Source organism: Arachis stenosperma, chromosome 3 (genome assembly GCF_014773155.1).
Source record: "Arachis stenosperma cultivar V10309 chromosome 3, arast.V10309.gnm1.PFL2, whole genome shotgun sequence".
Taxonomy (NCBI): Eukaryota; Viridiplantae; Streptophyta; class Magnoliopsida; order Fabales; family Fabaceae; genus Arachis; species Arachis stenosperma.
In genome coordinates, this window is record NC_080379.1 from 3732285 (window position 1) to 3752981 (window position 20697).

Below are 20697 nucleotides of genomic sequence, written 5' to 3' on the forward strand. Positions count from 1 at the left end.
AACACAGCACAAAATATATCAAACCCTCCAAAACAGAACCAAGAAAGCATAAAAAAAAAGTCAAAAACAGACTCATGCAAAGAAACAAATCAGATGACTGAGCAAAACATCACTCTTTCTCTGTGCAGTAATTTTTCTTAACAAAGAATAAGTACTATTCATTATGTATAAACAACTTAAGTTTAGATTCAAATTAAATGCTATATGTAATCGAAATATCAACATAGAGTAATATATATAATAATGCAAAATAAACTAAACGAACTTAATTTGCGATGATAAAAAGAATTAAATGCGCTGAGGATTAGTGATCACGAATCATTATTATTGTTGTGGTGAGCATACTTACGCCTTCCATCTTGCACTAAGGAAAAAAAATGGAATTTGCTTTGCTAGCTGCATATGCATACAAGAGATTAGATTAAGCATAGCGGCTTAATTTGTCTGTAAGTAGTTGTAAGTAGTTATACTCAGTAAAAAGGAAAATCACATGGATAATGTTAAATAAAAGATAGAAAATTAAATTTATGTTAAGTAATTCATCAAACATGTAATGTATAAAAAAAAATAAAATAATTCACCAATCAATACAATAAATTCAATCAATAAATTTAAATACCAATCACAAAAAAACATAATAATTCATAATTTAAAGTAATTCATCGTATATATAATGTGCAAGGAGCTTGCAAAAGGAGCGTATTAGTGAAAGTAATTGTTTTAAAATGAGCATTAATTTTAGAAAGAAAAATAAATAAATTAGAGTTAATTCACATTAAAAAAATAATGCTATGAATTTAATTATATAATATTAGCATATATCAACTAAGCTCTAAATAACTAAATAATTTAACTAAGCTCTAAATAATTAAATAATTTAATGTGCATAATATTTTTTTCTAAAAATAAGTTATTTTATTCTATTACAATGGAATATAAGTGATCCAAAAGAAAATAATAACAAGGTTAAAATGGAATTTTTCATGAGATGATATTTTCTAACAACTATAAAACAGATAGCTTATCCGTCGTCAAAGGACTAATCGAACTTTTTCTTTGAATGCATCCATGGCGAAACCAGCTATTTCTATGGGTGACAACCACTGCTTCTGGAAGACTAGCAAGTTTCGAGCTATCCATAGCTCCAAACCAGGTGTGCCGCTCTATTCTTGTCTCTGTTTCTGTGTTCTTCTTAGATATTATTCCACCATTTCCAAATTTTCTCAAGAGCGTCTCTCACTGGAAGTTCAGCTATGTCTCACACTAGAAATTCAGCTGATTTTCATGCACCAACGATTGATTTAGGACATGAGACCAACAAGTGAGTAACTGATTCTTCAGATTGATTTTATTTGGGATACATTGAACTCTTTGATTGAGTTTTTGCCAGAATCGCGATTTTATTGTGAATGATTTTTTCATAGAAAATTTGTAAATAATTTAATGTTCTTAAATTGTTTAAATAAATAATTTAATGTTCTTAAATTGTTTTATTTTTTAAAGATAGGTTATTTTATTCAATTAATACAATTGAATATAAATTATCCAAACGAAGGCAACAACAAGATCAAAATGAAAATTTTTACAAGACGATATTTTTTAACAATTACAGAACACGAGTTTATCCATCATCAAAGTACGGATACTAATAAAACTTTTTCTTTAAATGCATTCATGGCCAAACGAGCTAACTTCCATGGGTGACAGACAAACGAGCTATACTTCCATAGGTGCAGCTTCTTTTCGAAGACTAGGAAGTTCTGAATTTTCCTAGCTCCAAATCAGGTGTCCTGTTCTATTCTTCTTTTTTGTCTGTCTGGTTCTTCGAAGTTCTTAGCAGAGATTATCCAATGAGTAATTAATTATTCTGATTGATTATATTTGGGCACATCGGTTTAACACTGTAAATTTTCCATAGAAATTTTTTGTTATTTAGCTGACGTCTCAGTTACCAAATTAAAGAGTACAAAGGCATTTATCTATACTGCTCTGGTAATTAATCTAATGGGAGATAGAAGAGCCGATAAGCCAATGAATATGCCGAAAAGATTGAGTACTGCGAGTTCTACTCTCTTGACCTGGTAAGTATGTCTTCTTTGTCTGAGATAGAGTATGGAATCTGAAGAATAGCTTGTGCCAAATTGTGATTAAAAGGTTGAATTGTTTGGTGTTTTCACTATCTGTCTGCTATAATTAAGACTGAAATCTAGATAAGTTATTGATTTGGGCTTTGAGACAATAATTTTTTTATGGGGTTAAATTGTTTGAGCCAAAGAGTCTTGTATGTTTTGACTTGACTTGATTGTCTTCTTACCTTCTAGCAAACTCCTCCAATCTTGTGAGGAATTTATTTCAATATCAGTCTTTAGAAACGTAGAATACCTAGAATACTTACTTTGGTATACTTCAAAGTAAGAGAGGGCTACTTAGTTTACAATTTCTAGTCCTATTTTTTTAAGAGTGTCAAATTAAATACTTTTAAATCAAAGTTCAATCACCTTGAACTTTTGGTCTACTGATTATTTCTCAACTAATCCACTGCATTCTTTTTTCCATTCTCTTTTAACCCCACAAAAACTGTAGGACAACTCTATAAATTTCATCGATTAAAGTATTGTAAAACTTAAAGCAACTAAGAGTATAAATAGAGACAACCAAAGTTTGAATTGTTTTGTAGTTAAAGGTTATTTGACTAGTAAATGGGGAGAGATAAAACACTTTAGGGGTGATGTTAGAAGAGCAAACATAACTGGAGAGATTATACTCCAAAGATTGGAAGATGCAATTCGATTATTGTTAGAAAAAGATGGTGCCATAGCCAAATAAGTTACTTTGATAGTTAATTACAAAAATATTGTTAAATGGATTGAAGGAAAAAATAACATTAGTGGGAATTATGATTCTTGAGAAACAAAACAGAATTTATCCACATCTTTCAACATATGGAAAGTGGTATACAAGGAGGACAAATGGTTTCCGACCATGGGAGCAGATTGCTTTAAATTAAGCTAGTAGGTGGACAACTATGGAGTTCATGAATAAAATGATATATGCATTCACAATAAAGGATAAAGATGCTTAGTAATATAAGGTGTTTATGTAATATATGCATGTATATAGTTGGTGAGTCATGAAATTGTGATAGTTTGTAATATTAGGTGGATAGGTTTACTAAAGAAATGGAAAATATGTTAAATGTGCTGAGTTAGATTCAATGTCCATGTAATCTAAGTTTTTTTTTATGACATTGTCAAAAGGGATTATTAGGACTAAATTCCCATAATGGTTCCCCAGATTCAGCATGTACATTGATTTAGCCCCTAAGATTTCAATTGCACTTTTTATATCCTCCAGATTGCGATCCGCGTAACATAATGGTCCTTCGGTGAATTTCCGGCGTGACTCAGCAACGACCTTGCTTATGTGGCACAGCCACTGCCACGTTGGACGTTAGAGTATACAGATGACGTGGATTGTGTTGTAAAATTTCTCAATGTAGTTCCTGTCTTCATTTTTAAACCCTAAAACTTCGTTGGCCTTCCCTCAATCTGGTTCTCTCCATCAACGTCTCCTTCTGCATTTGTTGTGTACACCAATATCTGTCCCCCATGAGAGGAACTGGGAGCCATGTTGCAGGAAGTTCCAACCGGTCATCGTCGACAGAGAATTGGAGAAGAAGCACAACGCGAATTAGGCAGGGGCGGGTTCCGGGCTGGTGCGGCTGTGGTTGTTGCCCGGTGCTAAGGTGGTCAGGGACGGAGACGCATCCTAACAAGCCCTTCTTTGGTTGCCCCAACTATAATGTGAGTAAAGGTAATTGATTTGTAGTTGATTGAATTTTTTTTAGTTGATTTTTTTGGTTGTTCGCAGACAAGTGGAAAAACATGGTGTGTGTTATTCGTCTGGACAAATTGTGTGCAAGAAGAGCTGCCTGAAAGAACTATTTCAGGAGATGATGATGGTGATAGGAAGATGAACTTTGCATGGCGAATGGAGAAGATGGAGGCAGACATTAGGAATCTGAAATTCATTACTCATGTTCTTGGGTTTGGGTTCTTAGTAGTTGTTGTTTTTGTAGGAATGGTGCTATTAAAGGGTTGAGAATATGTCAATGTAATGTAGTTCCCAAAGTAATGAATGAAAGTATTATGTGGTAACATCACAAGGTTTCTTAGCTTACTATAATAAAATATACTGTTGGATGAATAAAAAGTACATGTAAATAAGTAACAGAAAGATTGATTCAAACCATGGATAATATTAATTGATTTATACCAAAATATGGCAAACCATTCATAGTTTTAACAAATTACAGTCATAAGTAATTGAGCAAGTAGTATGACATACTTGATTAGTAATCAACAAAATGAACCATTGTTTATAGTGAGCACAGTCACTATTTCTTTTAACAAAAAACAAACACTTGACAAGTGTAATGTCCTAATATTAAGTTTCACTTCTTTGGGGGGTGCTTAAATCCAGGGGTCGGCACAAACTTCAGAAAATTTGTGAATCGTGAGGCAGTGGCAGAACTCGCACCCTTCATTGGGTCCAGTGCTGTAGAAGGGGTTGTTGGTGGTGACCTTCTTCTAGCAGGCAGTTTGACAGGTTTTGTGGCTAGTTCCCCTTTTACTTCGGTGAACTACACAAATTTCAAACCACAAATGAAAACCAAAGTTCGTCACTGCTAAACCTTTTTCAGAGCTATTAGTCCATGAATTAAAAAGGTTTATTATAGAATTACTATTGTAACTTTTGAGAATCTTCTGGTTCAAAACAAATTGGCTGTGACAGATCAATCTCTAAAACTTGACCAATAGGAGCAGAATTGATTGTAATATTAGCAATAGCCGTAGCTGTACTAGTAGCAGTTGCAGTTGCATGGACAGTGGCAGTTGCAGTGTCAGTTGCAGTGGCCTGGGTAGTTGCAGTTGCTTGGGCAGTAGCATTTTTAGGATCTTTAGCAGCCTCCGCAGACTTTGCAGCTGCCGCAGCATCAGCTGTAGCTTGAGCAGCGTCAGTTGTTCTTTTCTTTTCACATCCTCTCTTGGTGTGACCTTTTTGCAAGCAGTACTTGCAGGTGAAAGGCCGAAGCTATCTTTTCATGGCTGTACCTAGCTTAGATTTCTTACTAGAACTTGTGCCTTCATCAGAGTCCTTCCTCCTCTTTGTTTGAAGGTTACCTGGCTTCCTCTTGATTGGTGGTGCCAATGGCTTATTATACTGACTTTGTTCCCAGAAGGCTTGGCCAGGTATAGGATTGATGTGGTACTTATATGTTTCCTTGTAAGACTCCACGGTTATCAACTTGTGGTAGAAATCCTCTGGGTGTTTGTTCACTCTGGCCAGTGCAGCACTGTAGCACAAGCATGAACGCATGGAATCCCTACAGTCTAATTTACATCCAGCTTAGGTTAAAACAAAATCATTTATAAACAAGTGTAAAAGTCCATGAGCAAAGTTAAGTGGATGGGGAAAAACAACCTGTTAACATCTAGAACTGACAGGTACATAATCTTTTCCCCAAATCCACCACATGGTTTGTAGGACGCCCATGGACCTCAAACTTCTCATACCCAGTATCTCCAGACCATATAGCATGCCAATGTCTGGACTCCTTCCTCACCTTTTCTAGCCTACTTTTGATTACGGGTGGTAGCAGCCCCAGGTGATTGTCCAACTTCACCTTGTTCTTAGCCATAGTTCTCATGACAAACATCCTCACCTCTTCTAAAAGAGTAAGTATAGGCTTTCCCCTTGCTTCCTTTATCTTTGAATTGAAAACCTCACAAGCATTATTGCAAATCGAGTCCAATTTTGGGTTGTGTCTGAACTGTGACCTCGTCCATGCCTCCCTGGGCCACTTGTCAAGATACTTCCATGCGTCCTCATTCAGCCTCTTTATCCTATCCATGTAATCCTGAATGGCAAGAATTAAGAATAGTGAAAAAAGTCCATGTAAACTAACTCCAAAATAAAAATATTGCCTTTACATACCTTAAACTCTTGAAATGTAGTTGCTCTAGCACACTTCCATAATAATCCCCTCAACTCCAGGTCCTTCCACTGCTTGTTGAAATTTCGCCACAAGTGTCAGACACAGAAACGGTGGCCAACATCAGGCATCACCGCTTTCATGGCAGGCAGTAATCCCTGAAGATAGCAAACAATATGTTACCATAATAGTCCCTACGAGTGTTAATGGTTCACCATAACAGTTCCTAACTTTGATCATTGATCACCATAATAGTCCCTATTTTTGAAACTCGTTCACCATAATAGTCCCTATAATTCAAAATAGTTCATCATTATACTCCCTGAATTGCACCATTCAATATCTATCTAAGTTGTAACAAACAGCAAACCACAGAAGTATAGTAACTAATCAAACAATAATAACAGAGGTATCATCAATCACAGAAGTTTACTGCACTTTATGTACTAAACCAAGTTAACACAGTTTTATACATTACAATTTACGTGAGATTAAGGTTATACTAGGAGATTACCTTTTGCATGTCAGAGATGAAGTTTCACCCATGAGTCTTGTAGTCTCTAAGGTCTTCATGTAGCAACTCTAGAAACCACTTCCAATTCTTAAAGTTTTCCACTTCCCCAACTGCCCAAGCAATAACGTATATATGATGATTAGCATCTTGTCCAACAGCCGATGGAATTTGCCCCCCGAAAACAGTTTTTAGAAAAGCCCCATCAAGTCCAATTAACGGACGACAGCCAGCCCTGAAACCTGACTTGCACCCACTCAAGCAGACATACATGCTCTCAAATATGACCTCACCATTAGGCTGTGGCTTTGTGCAAATCTGAACAGTGGATCCTGGGTTGGTTTTCAACAGTGTTTCACCATAGTCCCTAAGCAAGGCATATTACTCCTTCGCATCCCCATAAACTATATTCCTAGCATCACACAGTGCCCGTGATATAGAGTTCCTATTGAGCGACAAGTCGTATTTCATCTTGAAATATGTTGTAGCCTCATAGTTCCTGAAATTGGGATATTTCCTTAGTTTTTTGACCAACTTACCTGCAACCCAATTTCTATTTGCTGCCCTGTTCCTATCCTCTCTTGGACAGGTGTGATCATCGAAGAATGTCTTCACTTGCCAGCAACTGTCTTCATGGTCCCTTGATGCGTACACAACCCACTTGCAATCCTTCACCTCACATACTGCCTTTACCCTTTTCCCGTCGTTCTTCCTGAACCTCATCCGTCTCCCTTCTTGTATAGTGAACTCCCTCACTGCCACCTTGAACTTCCACTTAGTATTGAACTTCATCCCGACTTCTAAATGCAATTTTCTGAACCTAGCACCCTGTCTAAACACTGGAAATACCTCATCCGAACTTTCTTCTCCAACCAGCTCATCCTCTGAATTAGGTGGTGTTTTCATCTCCAAAGAGTGCTATAAATTGGCACCATCCAATTTTGACCCCGGATCAAAAGCGTCATGGTTATACGCCTTTATCCCTCCCTCCACAAATCTGATGTCCACATCTTCATTAAAAATGTCTTGCACAAATTCATCATCATCAACACAGACCTTGGCCTTTCCTTTTTCCTTTCCACTCTCTGCCTGGACCTTCTTCCTTGCATTGGGTTTGTTGACTTTCTTCTTGTGTGAAGGAACAGTATATCCAATGTCCGATTCCTCCGAGCTATCATCCGGCTCTTGTGGCTTATATGCCTCGTCCGCAGCACTCTTGTAGCTGTCATGAGAGTCTGAGTTAGAGGATAAAACAACAAGATCACTAGCATCTTCCTTTGCCTTTGAAAAACCTTTCCCTAAAGACCTCAGATAGTATCTCCTAGTCCTAGTTACATTGTTATGGTTGGGCATGGTTTTGGGTTTGGAAACTATCTTAGGCTTAGGTTTGACAGGGGGTCTTTCACCATCCTGAAATTCGACTTGGCTTGCTCTCCAAGATCCCTCACCTGGTCATCAACATGCATAACAACATCATGTCTTTGTACTATTTCAGGTTCTGAAATACCATATTCAATGTAGACATCCACTACTCCATTGTTCTTTCCACCATGACAACATATCTCTCTCAACTCGTTATCAGAGTCTAAACGCCTCAAACCTACTTCCAGGCTCATCCCTGGGACTTGCCACCAAACCTCCTTCATTGTCTCATAGCCTAGCTCTTTGAAGTAATTTCTCAAGTAGAATACATCCAACCTGTCCATATCCAGATCACCCAAACAGTGCTTATTGTCATGTGTGTATGTCCATCTCCCATCCTTACCCCTTCAGGGCTACTTCTTTAACTAGAGCTTCCTTTCCATTATTGAAGAGTAGTGATATTTTTCAATGTTAAAGCATCCTAATCACTTTGTCCTTGATATATCCAACGGAGTTAAACCCCAAAATGATCATTGAGATGGGCATTGTGCACTAAAATCATCCCTGAGATTGATAAAAATGCACCAACATTAGTGACACGTGTCACTCCATGATTTGGCCACGTGTAATGGTATGATGATGTGTTGATCAGTGACACATGGCATACTGATGTGGATGGTTGTGTCATATGTCACAATGTCATTTGGCCACATGTTGCAACCATATTCGTCCACGTGTCATCCATTATGTTGTAGATGCACCAAATTAGTCAATTACTTTGCATTAAGTGACTCATTTTAGTTCATGAAATTAAATGTTGTGCACTAGACTAGTCCCTTCACTAATTTTTTCTCCTTTTTTTCTATAAATTTAAAATTCTCAATATCTTTGAATTAATTAATTTCAATTTTATTTTTCACATGTTATTTAAATACAAGTATTTTTATAAAATATTTTTTCTCGGGTACCCCTAACTGCCGTCTTAGAGTTGACGTAAAGACATTTCAAGCACTCCTACTATCATCTCTGACCTCTTTTGTCTAGACTGAAGAGGTCAAAAATGGTAATGAGGATGCTTGAAGTGCTTTCAGTCTAGCCTATTTACACATAATGAAAACGTATATTTCATAAGAGCTAAAAAAATGTTTATTTTAATTCTTAATTTCTTGTTAAAAACACATATTTTTTTATGAAAAAAGATGTTACTAAATCATATAATTATTTTTTTATAATAACATACTTATATATTACAAAATTTACCAATGTTAAATTATTATAGAAAAAAATTATATAATTAAAACTAAAATCTTCAAAATTTTTATAAAAGCACTTATATTTAAACGATATTTGAAAAAATAGAATTGAAATTAGTGTATCCAAAATATTGAAAATTTTAAAGTTTAAAAAAAATGAGAAAAAATGGTGAAGGGACTAGCTTGGCGCACCACATTCAATTTCAGAGACTAAAAATGAGTCACTTAATGCAAAGTGATGGACTAATTTAGTGCATCTATAACGATGATATAATGGATGACACGTGAACGAATACGGTTGTGACACGTGGCACAAATAAACACGTGGGCAAATAGCATTGTGACACGTGGCACAACCACCCACATCAGTATGTCACGTGTCACTGGTAAACACATCATCATACCATTACACATGGCCAAATCATGGAGTGATATATGTCACTAACAGACCACATCATTAAACTATGTCATCACGTCGTTAATAAAAAATAGGTCAGAGACTAACGTGATGCATTTTTGTCAATCTCAGTGACATAATTGGTGCAATTAGAATCTCAGGGACAATCTTAGTGTATGACCCCAATCTCAGAGACCATTTTAAAGTTTAACTCTATCCTAACTCTTTTGGGCTTCTGAACCACTGACAAAAATCCAAAATGTTTGTCTTGACTTCTAACGTTATTGATCTGTATAATTTCAGCCCGTCTTTCTATAACTTTTATAGGAGTGTTATTGTTGAAAAATACATAAAATTTGCCTAGATTTACCACTTAGCTACTAATTTCACGGTAATTTTGTAGTATGTTCAACATGTTGAAGCATTTTGTCTCCTTACTTTATAAAATAAAATTGAGTCCTTTGTAAAAAATAAATGACTTACCTTTAAATGTCTATGGTTCAATCTCATTTGAGTAATCTCCTGTATTTTTTTAGTGTAAAAAAATTATAGATGACTAATCATATATTATTATATTAATAAAAATAATTAATTTTCATAATCATTAGTTAAAAAGGCATATAAATGTATGAATTTAATTAATTAGATAATTATACAAAAAAGTTTATATTAAAATTAACTCACATATATGTAAAAAGATAACAAAATAAAATATAAAATTATTAAGTTTTTGCAAAGATCAAAATTGACAATAATAATAATAATAATAATAATAATAATAATAATTATATAATTATTATTATTATTATTATTATTATTATTATTAATAAATTACAGTTTTATATGAATAAATATTTTATTTGATCACCCACTAATTTAAAAATTTAGCTATACAAGGATATACATAAAATATATAATAATTAAAGAAAATATCTTGCAAAAATCAAATAAAATAAGAGAAAGAAGACAAGAATGTAAATCTTCTTCTTGCTGGGTATCCGTTTTCCAAGATTACAACTTTACCACAAAAACAAGACTTACGTAGCTCAAAGATTGATTTTTTGTTTTTTGAAATCGATTATAAAATGAAAGAAAATAAATGAGAAATGAGTTTTTGATTATTCTTTTTTTTAAGATAACGCCTATGTTCTAGAGATTCATAAATTTCTATTAAGGTATATAAGTTGTCTTAAGTTTTCAATAGTTAAAAACCTATGAATGATTCATTTTATAATTCGAATTTATATGTTTTCATAAAAAAAAGATTAAAAACCTATTATTTGTTTTTATATTTAATTATATAATATCATATTAATATTATACATAATTATATTCAAAAGAATGATTTAATTAAATAATAATATAAATATGATGCTAAAGTAACATATTAAAATTAAACTCATGATATTTGTATGTTTAATTAGACATGCTATGGCAATTACTAAAAAAATAACAATGAAAATGATTTTTAAGACTTTTTTGGACTGTATCTTTAAATATAGATTAAAGAAATAGAGGCAAAAAGTGTTTAGAACTATAATGCATGGACACTGACACGAATACAGAATATGCGAATTTAAAATTTTTATAAGACATGGGGACATAGTCTATATATAAAACATAAAGTATTTTTTAGATAAATTAAAATGATATTTAGTATTTTGTTGATATTAAAATATAAATTAATTTTTTAATTATTTTTAATAAATATTTTTTAATTATATAAAGTATTTAAAATTTATTGTTTTAATCATTAATAATATATACTATTTCTAAACTCATTTTAAGAATACATATTAAGAATAAGTCTAGATTTGCTGACACCTAATAGTATTTAAGTGTGTTCAAGCATGTTTGGAGAAGAACTTTTTAATTTTTTATTAAGACGCGATTGGATACAGAAGATACGCATGTCGAACAAGTGTTCGTGTGTGTCGTGTCCAACACAGAGACACGACAAATTAAGAAAATGTCTGTGCCTCATAGGCTTAGAATGAAAAACAGGGAGATAAAAAAATAAAAAAAAGTCTCAAAAATAGAAAAAAAATTGTCACTCCAAAATAGGATAAAAAATTCAATCAAAAGAAAGAAATTTGTGTTAACTTTTCTTTTTGTGTTATTCTCATAAAAATGACCAATTTTTTAGTTTCAACTCTCTTCCTTTTTGTTTAAGAAAAGAAAAGTTTATTTAATTTTTTTATTCAAATTGATAATTTAGATGTTATATTTTTAAATTTGTGAATTTTGATTTTAACCTGATGATCTCTTTCTATCACTAAAAATTTGAAAATTTGTCATTTTTATGAGAATAAAATAAAAAAAATTAACAAAAATTTCTTTCTCTTGATTAAGTTTTGTGTCCTAACTTTTGGAGTGACAAAAGAAAAAGATTTATTTTTTTCAGACTTTTTTTATACGTATTTATCTTTACTTTTCAGTCTAAATATTTGTTGTCTCTATTTTTTTTGACACAGTAATCTTTATTTTTTTTTTCTGTTAATTGCTATAGCATGTCTAAGTAACCATACAAATATCATGATCTTAATTTTATTATGTTATTTTAGTATCATATTTTTATTATTATTTTATTTAATCACTCTTTAAATAAATTATGTATATTGATATTATATAATTAAATATAAAAACAAATAATAGGTTTTTAACTGTTTTTTATAAAAACATATAAATTCGAATTAAAATGAATCATTCATAAGTTTTTAACTATTGAAAACTTAAGGCAACTTATATATCTTAATAGAAAAATTTATAAATCTCATATTTTTAATAATTAGAGATTTATAAATAATTAAATTTTGTTAGAACATAGGTATCTTCCAAAAAAAAAATCAAGAACTCATTTCTCCTTTATTTTCTTTCTCTCATTTTATAATAGATTATGAACTTTATGTTAAACTAACTTTATGTTTATAACATGAACTTTGTGTTTATAATATGAATTCATGTTAATATGATGAACTTTATGTTTATAACATGAACTTTTATGTTAACATAGAGTTCATGTTATAAACATAAACTTTTATATAAAAGCCAAATAATTCAGGACAATTCTATTTAATTTGACTCTTGAATTATAATTGGTTATTTTAATTAAAATGAATTTGTTTTTAATTCTAATATTATACACTTATATTATCTTAAAGTATGGGATAAAAATAAATTTTTTATCTTTAATATTAATTAGTTATTTTTTAATTAATAAATAATTAGTCAATTTTTTTAATCCAATTTTATCATATTAACCATGATTTTAACTTTGACGCCACCTCCCAATGCCAGTCTCATTACCATTATCATTGGCTTAACACTTGATCATAAACCTCTACAATTTGTAGCAGATTATAACTAAACCGCTACAAATTATACCTGTTTATGCTATATATGTGTTTGGATATATCCAGCAACGGGGGTATGGACATGAAATTTTGGAAATTGCTATAAAATAATTGCACTCGTATGCAACAAAAATTCAATCGTTGGAACTTGTATATTAGATCATCAAATAATTTAATAATATAAATTATCCTAAAAGAAGAAGAAGAAAAAGGAACTACAACTTCGAAGAGTTCTAGCTGAAGCCAGAGACTGAAGTTTGAGGCTGTCAAGAGTTCACGATGACAAAGACTTTCTATATTCAGTAACTCTTACATCGTAGGCTTACCTTAGTTTAACTCGCCTTACACCACCTTTTTGTCTCTCTTTTGGTTTCTCTTCCTTTATATAGAAGCAATCTTTCCTATACAGTTTTTTCAATCCTCAGTCTCATTCCCTCTATGTCTCCTTACAACATACTAAGATAGATAGACAGAGAGATAGATTGTTGTTTATTCAATCTTTCTTACACAGTTTTTTCGATCCTCAGTCTCATTCCCTTTATGTCTCCTTACAACATACTAAAATAGATAGACAGAGAGGTAGATTGTTGTTTATTCACAATTTTCTGGTGTGTTTTGGAAATTCTTAAGTAGTTTTTTTCGTATGTTTTAGGTTTTTCTTTTGGCCCTCTTTGTGTGGTTGGTGAATTCTGGATTTTGATTGTAAAGTTTGAAACTTTTCTGAGTTTAAATGTGGGACTTTACTGGATACCTCACATCAAGTGCAATTCAGCAACTGCCTGCATTTGGTTCTTTATGTTCTGTACTAGTTTTGGTACATTTGTCATGGTCATTTGGAATTTGCGGCCAAATATTCAGGTTTTTCTCATTTTTACCATTTTTAAGAATTTTATTTAGCTTGAGCACTATTTTTCGATTACGTTGCTGCTGTGATTTTGAAGTATTTTCTGTCCAAAATTTGATTTTGAAGTAATTTCTGTACATAATTTATCTTTAATGCAGTTGAACTTTGCCAATTTTGAGGATTGAAATATTTTTGGGAATTTGTCAATAGTTTTGGAAGGTGATTTTCAACCTTTCTTTAGCAGTTGGTCTGTGAATTTTGAATATAGGATATTTTGAGTGACTAATATGTATTTCAAATAAGACTTTTAATAGTTTCAAAAAAATGGAAAATAGTTTATGAATATTGATTCTGATCGCTTTGAAAAAATGATTTTGAGAGAAATGGTGGGTTTTGTAATAGTGAGATTAGTTGAAGTTGAGTTAGCATGGTAAATTTTAGAGAGCAATTTGTATTTGGTCAACAAAGTGTTCTAAATTTTCAAATTATATATATTTCAGTTTAAAATCCAATTTGCTTTTCTGAAAAACTTTTTTGTGCAATTTTTCTCAGTTTAAAATTTCTGAATGTCTGATTGTTTGCATCTGGAATGAGAATATTATTTTTGTAGGTGAAGTATTATTTTGGTTTCTAACGTTTGGGTCAAGTTCTAATTTGGTCCTTAACATTTTGCAAAAAAATTCAAACATCCTATTTTAGTCCAAAAAAATTTCAAACGAATTCTAATACAAAAAAAATAGATATGAGTTAACAATAACGAATTAAAATTTAACCCAACCAAAATAGCAGTTTACCAATTTTTTCTATTTGTCTTGAGAATATTTGTAGTTTAAGTTTTGATTTAATTTTCTACTCTTTACTGATGACTTGGCAGAAGTGTTAACTTTTCAGGCTTGTCGGACGCTGGTAATCTGGGAAGGAATTTCAAGTGGAAACTTGCCAACAAAGGAACTCTAACACAGGCTGAATTTTGATTTGAAGTTTGTTTTCTAACATAATCATGGAAGATCAGTTTTTCTCTGAGGGAGAGGGAATTGGGTATTGGACACCTCCTGGCGCTCAATTCGATGGACCAAGCATGATAGACAACGGAATAACAAATCTTGTATCAGAGGAGATGCTTGACAACCTCCCTGATCTCATGAACTTCGATAACCTTGCTGGTTGGGGTAATATTCCATCTGTGACTGATCATAATTTAGATAATGGAATTTCATCACTTGCCTCTGTGCCGTATTCTCCACCTGATGCATTCAGTTTAGTGGAACAGGACAATGATCCATACTTTATGACAAAAGATTGTGAAAATTATAATGCTACTGAAACCTCCTTGAGTTTCGATGAGAAGGCTGTGTTACAGCAATTGGAGACCCAACTTGGGTTGTCAGAAGATGCAAATGATATGAATAACATAAATGGATCACTTCAAGAATTGAGTGCTGCTGACATGGGAAATTGCTTGGTGCCTAGACCATTTGCTTGGTCGCTTGATGAGAGAATGCTGAGGGCTATGGACTTGTTTAAGGAATCAATTGGTGATGGAATATTGACACAAGTTTGGGCACCATTGAAGCATGGTAATGACTTCATCTTAAGCACAAGTGAGCAACCCTATTTGCTAGATCACATGCTAGCTGGATACCGAGACGTGTCGAGGCAATTTACCTTTTCTGCTGAAGATAAACCAGGGTCTTTTCCAGGGCTTCCCGGACGTGTGTTTATCTCCCAAATTCCTGAATGGACTTCCAATGTTGGGTACTACAATAAAAGTGAGTTCCTGAGGGTGGAGCATGCAATTAATCATGAGGTTCGTGGATCAATTGCGATTCCCATAATTGATACGCTCGCTGAACCACCTTGTTGTGCTGTACTAGAACTTGTCACTACAAAGGAAAAGACTGATTTTGATAGAGAACTAGAAATTGTTAGCAGTGCACTCCAGGTTGGTTTCTCTTTTACTCCCATTTGCTTGTTTCGCTTAATATTATATAATGTTTGGGAAACATGTTAAATGTGTTTTTTGTTTGATGTTTTTTCATATTCTTTTCACATTGTCATTAGAGACTTGGATGTTTTACTACAAGGTTGTTATGTAGAAATTTCTGCCCTGGCTAACAAAGTATCTTATGCATTCAATATGATGTTGTAACCATAGTTGAGGAGCAGTTAGGCAAGTAGAAAAATTCTCTGCATATGAAATTAGTTCTACTTTGCCATAAGTGAAACTATAGAAATCGTATGCAGTAATCTTTTGAATGCTATACTCATACATGCATATCTATTTATAGTGGGAAATCTTTTGATTTGTTTTTGCAGCTTGTTAATTTAAGGACTACTACGCCTCCACGACTTATGTCCCAGGTACTGTAAATAGAAGGGGGAAAAACAAAGTTGAACTTTCAGAATGATGTGTTTTCATCTGGATTTAAAAACTTCTTACTCAGATTGATTATTTTCTGTGCAGTGTCTATCAAATAACAAAAGAGCAGCTTTAACAGAGATAATTGATGTGTTACGAGCTGTGTGTCATGCGCATCGTTTGCCACTGGCATTGACATGGATCCCCTGTTATTATAGTGAGGGAGTAGGAGATGAAGCTTCAAGGATACGGATTAAAGATGGGCCTAAAATTCCTGGTGAAAAAACTGTATTATGCATTGAAGAATCAGCTTGCTATATAAATGATATTGTGGTAGGAGGATTTGTTCATGCATGTGTTGAACATTATCTCGAGGAAGGGCAAGGTGTAGCTGGGAAAGCTCTTCAATCAAATCGTCCATTCTTCTGTCCCGATGTGAAGGCCTATAATATTAGTGAATATCCCCTTGTTCACCATGCGCGAAAATATAAGTTGAATGCTGCCGTTGCAGTCAGGCTAAGGAGTATTCATACCAATGATGATGATTACATAATAGAATTCTTTCTACCTGTCAATATGAATAGAAGTGAAGAACAGCAACTTTTATTAGACAATCTATCAGGTACTGTGCAGAGAATGTGTCAGAGTTTGAGGATAGTTTCGGATGCTGAATTACACGGGGTAGAAGGTTCGCAAGTGCAGTTTTCAAAGGAAGAAGGCTCTCATATGGCGCCGGATGGTGACCATGATTCAGTCCAGCCTATGTCCATGACAAACAATGAAAGTGAAGCTGCTCATAACCAGGTATATCTTAACAGTTGCTTCATTTGAGAAATCATTTATTATAATTTATGATTCAACTTTGTAGGCAATGGATGGATCAAGAAAGCAGACTGAGAAAAAGAAAAGTTCAGTGGAGAAGAATTTTAGCTTGAGTGTTCTCCAGCAATATTTCTCCGGTAGTCTTAAAGATGCGGCTAAAAGCCTTGGTGGTAAGACTACTACAGCTTTGTCCCTGCAGATTTTCTTTTAACTTATTCAATCAGCATATTATTTTGGGTTAGATGATAGATTCTGGTTCTAAAAATATATAGATGATAAATATTTGTGAAAAACACCAAGATGATTATTATTGACAAGTGATTCTTCTTGAACAGTTTGCCCAACAACCCTGAAAAGGATATGCAGGCAACACGGAATTTCAAGATGGCCATCGCGCAAGATCAATAAAGTTAATCGTTCGTTAAAGAAAATACAAACCGTGCTTGACTCAGTCAAGGGTGTGGAAGGAGGACTGGAGTTTGATCCTTACAAGGGGGGATTTATGCCAGGAGGATCAAAAATTACTGTCAAAGCTGTCTACAAAGAAGATATTATCCGTTTTAAGTTTGACCCTGCAGCTGGTTGTCTCCAGCTCTATGAAGAAGTTGCAACAAGATTCAAATTACAAATCGGATCTTTCCAGCTGAAGTATCTCGACGATGACGAGGAATGGATGATGATGGTAAATGACTCAGATTTGAAAGAATGCATAGAAATATTGAATGATCTTGGCACCCGTGCTGTGAAATTGCTTGTTAGCGAGACATGCCTAGTGGTTTGAGTAACAGTTGAGGAATACAATGAACTATAAGAAATCTTTGATCCAAATAACTCCAATGACACATTCAAAGTCTTTATCTGATTTGTGTGGCTAAAAAGCAATATTAGTGAAATATTGTTGACGGACGAATTTTATGTGGCAACTGAATTCTTCTATCAACATATTTCATTAGCATTGCTTTTTATGCACACAGTCGGATGAAGACATTTCTATAAAGTTTTTTGGATGTGGTATTGAAATTATTTGGATAAAAGATTTTTTGTAGTATAATCTTTATAGAAAAAAGAACCTTAAAGCATGATTATGCTTTTTTAAAGTGTCTATTTTTAAAAGGTAGGATAATAGTCACAAGTAAGCACTAGAATGTTAAATATATAGTTCTATACATGACGGATGCAGCTTATAGATCTATGTATAGAACTATGTATTTAACATTCTAATACTTACCTGTGACTATTATCCTACCTTCTGAAAATAGACAATTTGAAGAAGCATGATCATGCTTCAAGGTTCTTTCCTCTATGAAGATTAAATAGCTTATAGAGTTTTATAGTTAAATAGTTATAGTCAACAATGAGATAAATAGTTTTAGGTTGCTTTTATCCCAGTTTTTGTATAAAATCATCAATAATTTGGGATAGATATTGTAAATAAATTTTCATATAATTTTGTTGTTTTTATTCTCATAGGATAATCTAATTAATAATAGAAATTAATACCGTTTTCAGTGTATTGCCTGTGAAATTGTGCGTTGGCTAAAGTCAAAGAAAAAACGCTTATTATTTATTTTTTTAATAACATAATAATATTATATTAATAAAATATTATTAAATTTTAAGTGATCCCAATACATCTTCCCTGCATATACCATATACTATACATATATATCTCCGATTTAAATTGGTTTTAATTGATCCCTTATTATTTCTCCTAAGATACGTATTACTAAGAGATATGGATGATAGAATTTGAAATTCAAAAATTTATTATTTTTGGATCAACAATTTAATATTCTATTCAAAATACTTTTTCTTATAAAATAAATAGATTCTAAAATAAATATTTATGAGTTATAAATAAAAAATTTTATTTAATAGAATTATTTTTATTTAAAAATTCTATTACAATTAAATAAAAATGATTCTAAAATTCTATTTCTTTGATTTTATTAAAAAATATAACTATTTAAAACTATTTTAGTTAATATTATATATAAATTCTATATTCTATTAGAGAATAGAATCCAACTAATTCAAAGTATTTCAACGTTTGTATTTTTTTATACAAAAATACTTTTTAAATTTCTCGTAGAAATTGATTGCACTGAAAAATCTTTCCTATTCCAAAGAGTTTTTGGGATTTTTTTAATCTTGAGGTGCATTTATTTGGAACTGCCACGCATCTAATATAACAATAGTGATTGTGCTGATGAATAAGCTTTTAATGCTGTCCAAAAACCTTTCCTTTTGCAAAGAATTTTTTGGATTTTTTTTTATTTCGATATGCGTTTTCTTTAGAACTGCCATGCATCTAATATAGAGATAGTGATTGTGCGGTCCAAAAACCTTTCCTTTTACAAAGAGCTTTTTGGATTTTTTTTATTTCGAGATACGTTTCTTTGGAACTGCCATGCATCTAATATAGTGATAGTGATTGGTTGTCCAAAAACCTTTACTTTTACAAAGAGTTTTTTAAAAATTTTATTTAATAGAATTATTTTTATTTAAAAATTCTATTAAAATTAAATAAAAATAATTCTAAAATTTTCTTGCTTTGATTTTATTAAAAAATATAACTATTTGAAACTATTTTAGTTAATATTATATACGAATTCTATATTCTATTAGAGAATAGAATCCAACTAATTCAGAGTATTTCAACGTTTGTATTTTTTTATACAAAAAAACTTTTTAAATTTTTTGTAGAAATTGATTGCGTTGATGAATAAGCTTTTAATGCTATACAAAAATCTTTCCTATTCCAAAGAGTTTTTTGGATTATTTTAATCTCAAAGTGCGTTTCTTTGGAACTATGATGCATCTAATATAGTGATAGTGATTGCGGTAATGAATAAGTTTTCAATGCTGTCCAAAAACCTTTACTTTTACAAAGAGTTTTTTGGATTTTTTTTATCTCGATGTGCGTTTCTTTGACACTGTCATGCATCTAATATAGTGATAGTGATTGCGCCGTAGAAAAACCTTTCCTTGGTGCGTTTCTTTAGAACTGTCATCCATCTAATATAGTGATAGTGATTGCGTTGTCCAAAAACCTTTTCTTTTACAAAGAGTTTTTTGAAACTGTTATGCATCTATTATAATAATAGTGATAGTGATTGTGCTATCCAAGAATTTTTTTTATCTCGAGCTGCCACACATCTAATATAGTTTTTTTTTGGATATCGAGATGCGGTCCATGCATCTAATATAGTTTTTTTTTTGGATCTCGAGATGCAATTTTCTAGAATCCTGTGCAACAAATAATTTTTTATTAGGTTTAAGAGTTAGAATTTTCTTTTGAATCCATGCATCTAATATAGTTCTTTTTGGATATCGAGGTGTGATTTTCTAGAACCGCCATACAACAAATAGTTTTTAATTAGTTTTAAGAAAGAGTCAGAATTTTCTTTTGAGTAATGGAAAGGGCAAATAGTGGGAATCGAACCCGCGTCTTCTCCTTGGCAAAGATAAATTTTATTATTGGACTATATTTACATATTTGAATTGTATTTGATACGTAATATATTAATTTTATTTGTGTTTTAATTTTATATAAATTACTCTATGCTTTTAATATTAATAGGATTTTTTAAATATTACTTTTCATGTTTTTTTATTCTTTAATTTTATATAAATTATTATATTCTTTCAATGTTAATAAATTCTTTTTAATAGGTATAAATTGAGTTAAATTTTAATTTATTTTCACATTTTATATTTATTTTTTGTTATATCACTATGTAAATCAACATTCACTTTATATAATTTTTTCATCCCTTCTCACATAATCTCATATCTCTT

The 20697-nt window shown here is 32.0% G+C and overlaps 2 protein-coding genes across 7 annotated transcripts; one reads left to right on the forward strand and one right to left on the reverse strand.

Annotated features, from left to right (window-relative positions):
- The first annotated feature begins 1055 nt into the window (after positions 1-1055).
- On the forward strand, positions 1056-17677 carry LOC130968059 (protein NLP8-like). 6 transcript variants are annotated; one of them, XM_057893142.1, is made up of 8 exons: positions 1056-1153; positions 1252-1321; positions 1708-2081; positions 14607-15657; positions 16032-16076; positions 16180-16878; positions 16943-17066; positions 17232-17677. In XM_057893142.1, exons 4-8 carry the CDS (start codon positions 14716-14718, stop codon positions 17675-17677), a joined length of 2256 nt encoding a protein of 751 aa, XP_057749125.1. In that variant the 5' UTR covers positions 1056-1153; positions 1252-1321; positions 1708-2081; positions 14607-14715. The 6 variants fall into 6 exon arrangements, 4 of the variants coding, with proteins under 4 accessions (XP_057749125.1, XP_057749126.1, XP_057749124.1 ...); XM_057893143.1 differs by having other exon boundaries at positions 1056-2081; positions 14607-14884; positions 14978-15657; XM_057893141.1 differs by having other exon boundaries at positions 1056-1785; positions 1919-2081.
- On the reverse strand, positions 6534-7412 carry LOC130965332 (uncharacterized). The gene is made up of 2 exons (XM_057890099.1): positions 7046-7412; positions 6534-6838 (listed from the first exon to the last, which is right to left on the reverse strand). The coding sequence occupies exons 1-2, from the start codon at positions 7410-7412 to the stop codon at positions 6534-6536; spliced, it is 672 nt and encodes a 223-aa protein (XP_057746082.1).
- Positions 17678-20697: the final 3020 nt, after the last annotated feature.

Coding starts and splice junctions, on each gene's coding strand:
- LOC130968059 (XM_057893141.1), top strand. CDS start 14,716: ATGGAAGATCAGTTTTTCTCTGAGGGAGAGGGAATTGGGTATTGGACA. Junction 15,658..16,031: donor TTGTTAGCAGTGCACTCCAG/GTTGGTTTCTCT, acceptor TTGTTTTTGCAG/CTTGTTAATTTAAGGACTAC. Junction 17,067..17,231: donor TGCGGCTAAAAGCCTTGGTG/GTAAGACTACTA, acceptor CTTCTTGAACAG/TTTGCCCAACAACCCTGAAA.
- LOC130965332 (XM_057890099.1), bottom strand. CDS start 7,412: ATGAAAACACCACCTAATTCAGAGGATGAGCTGGTTGGAGAAGAAAGT. Junction 6,839..7,045: donor AAATAGAAATTGGGTTGCAG/GTAAGTTGGTCA, acceptor AAACCAACCCAG/GATCCACTGTTCAGATTTGC.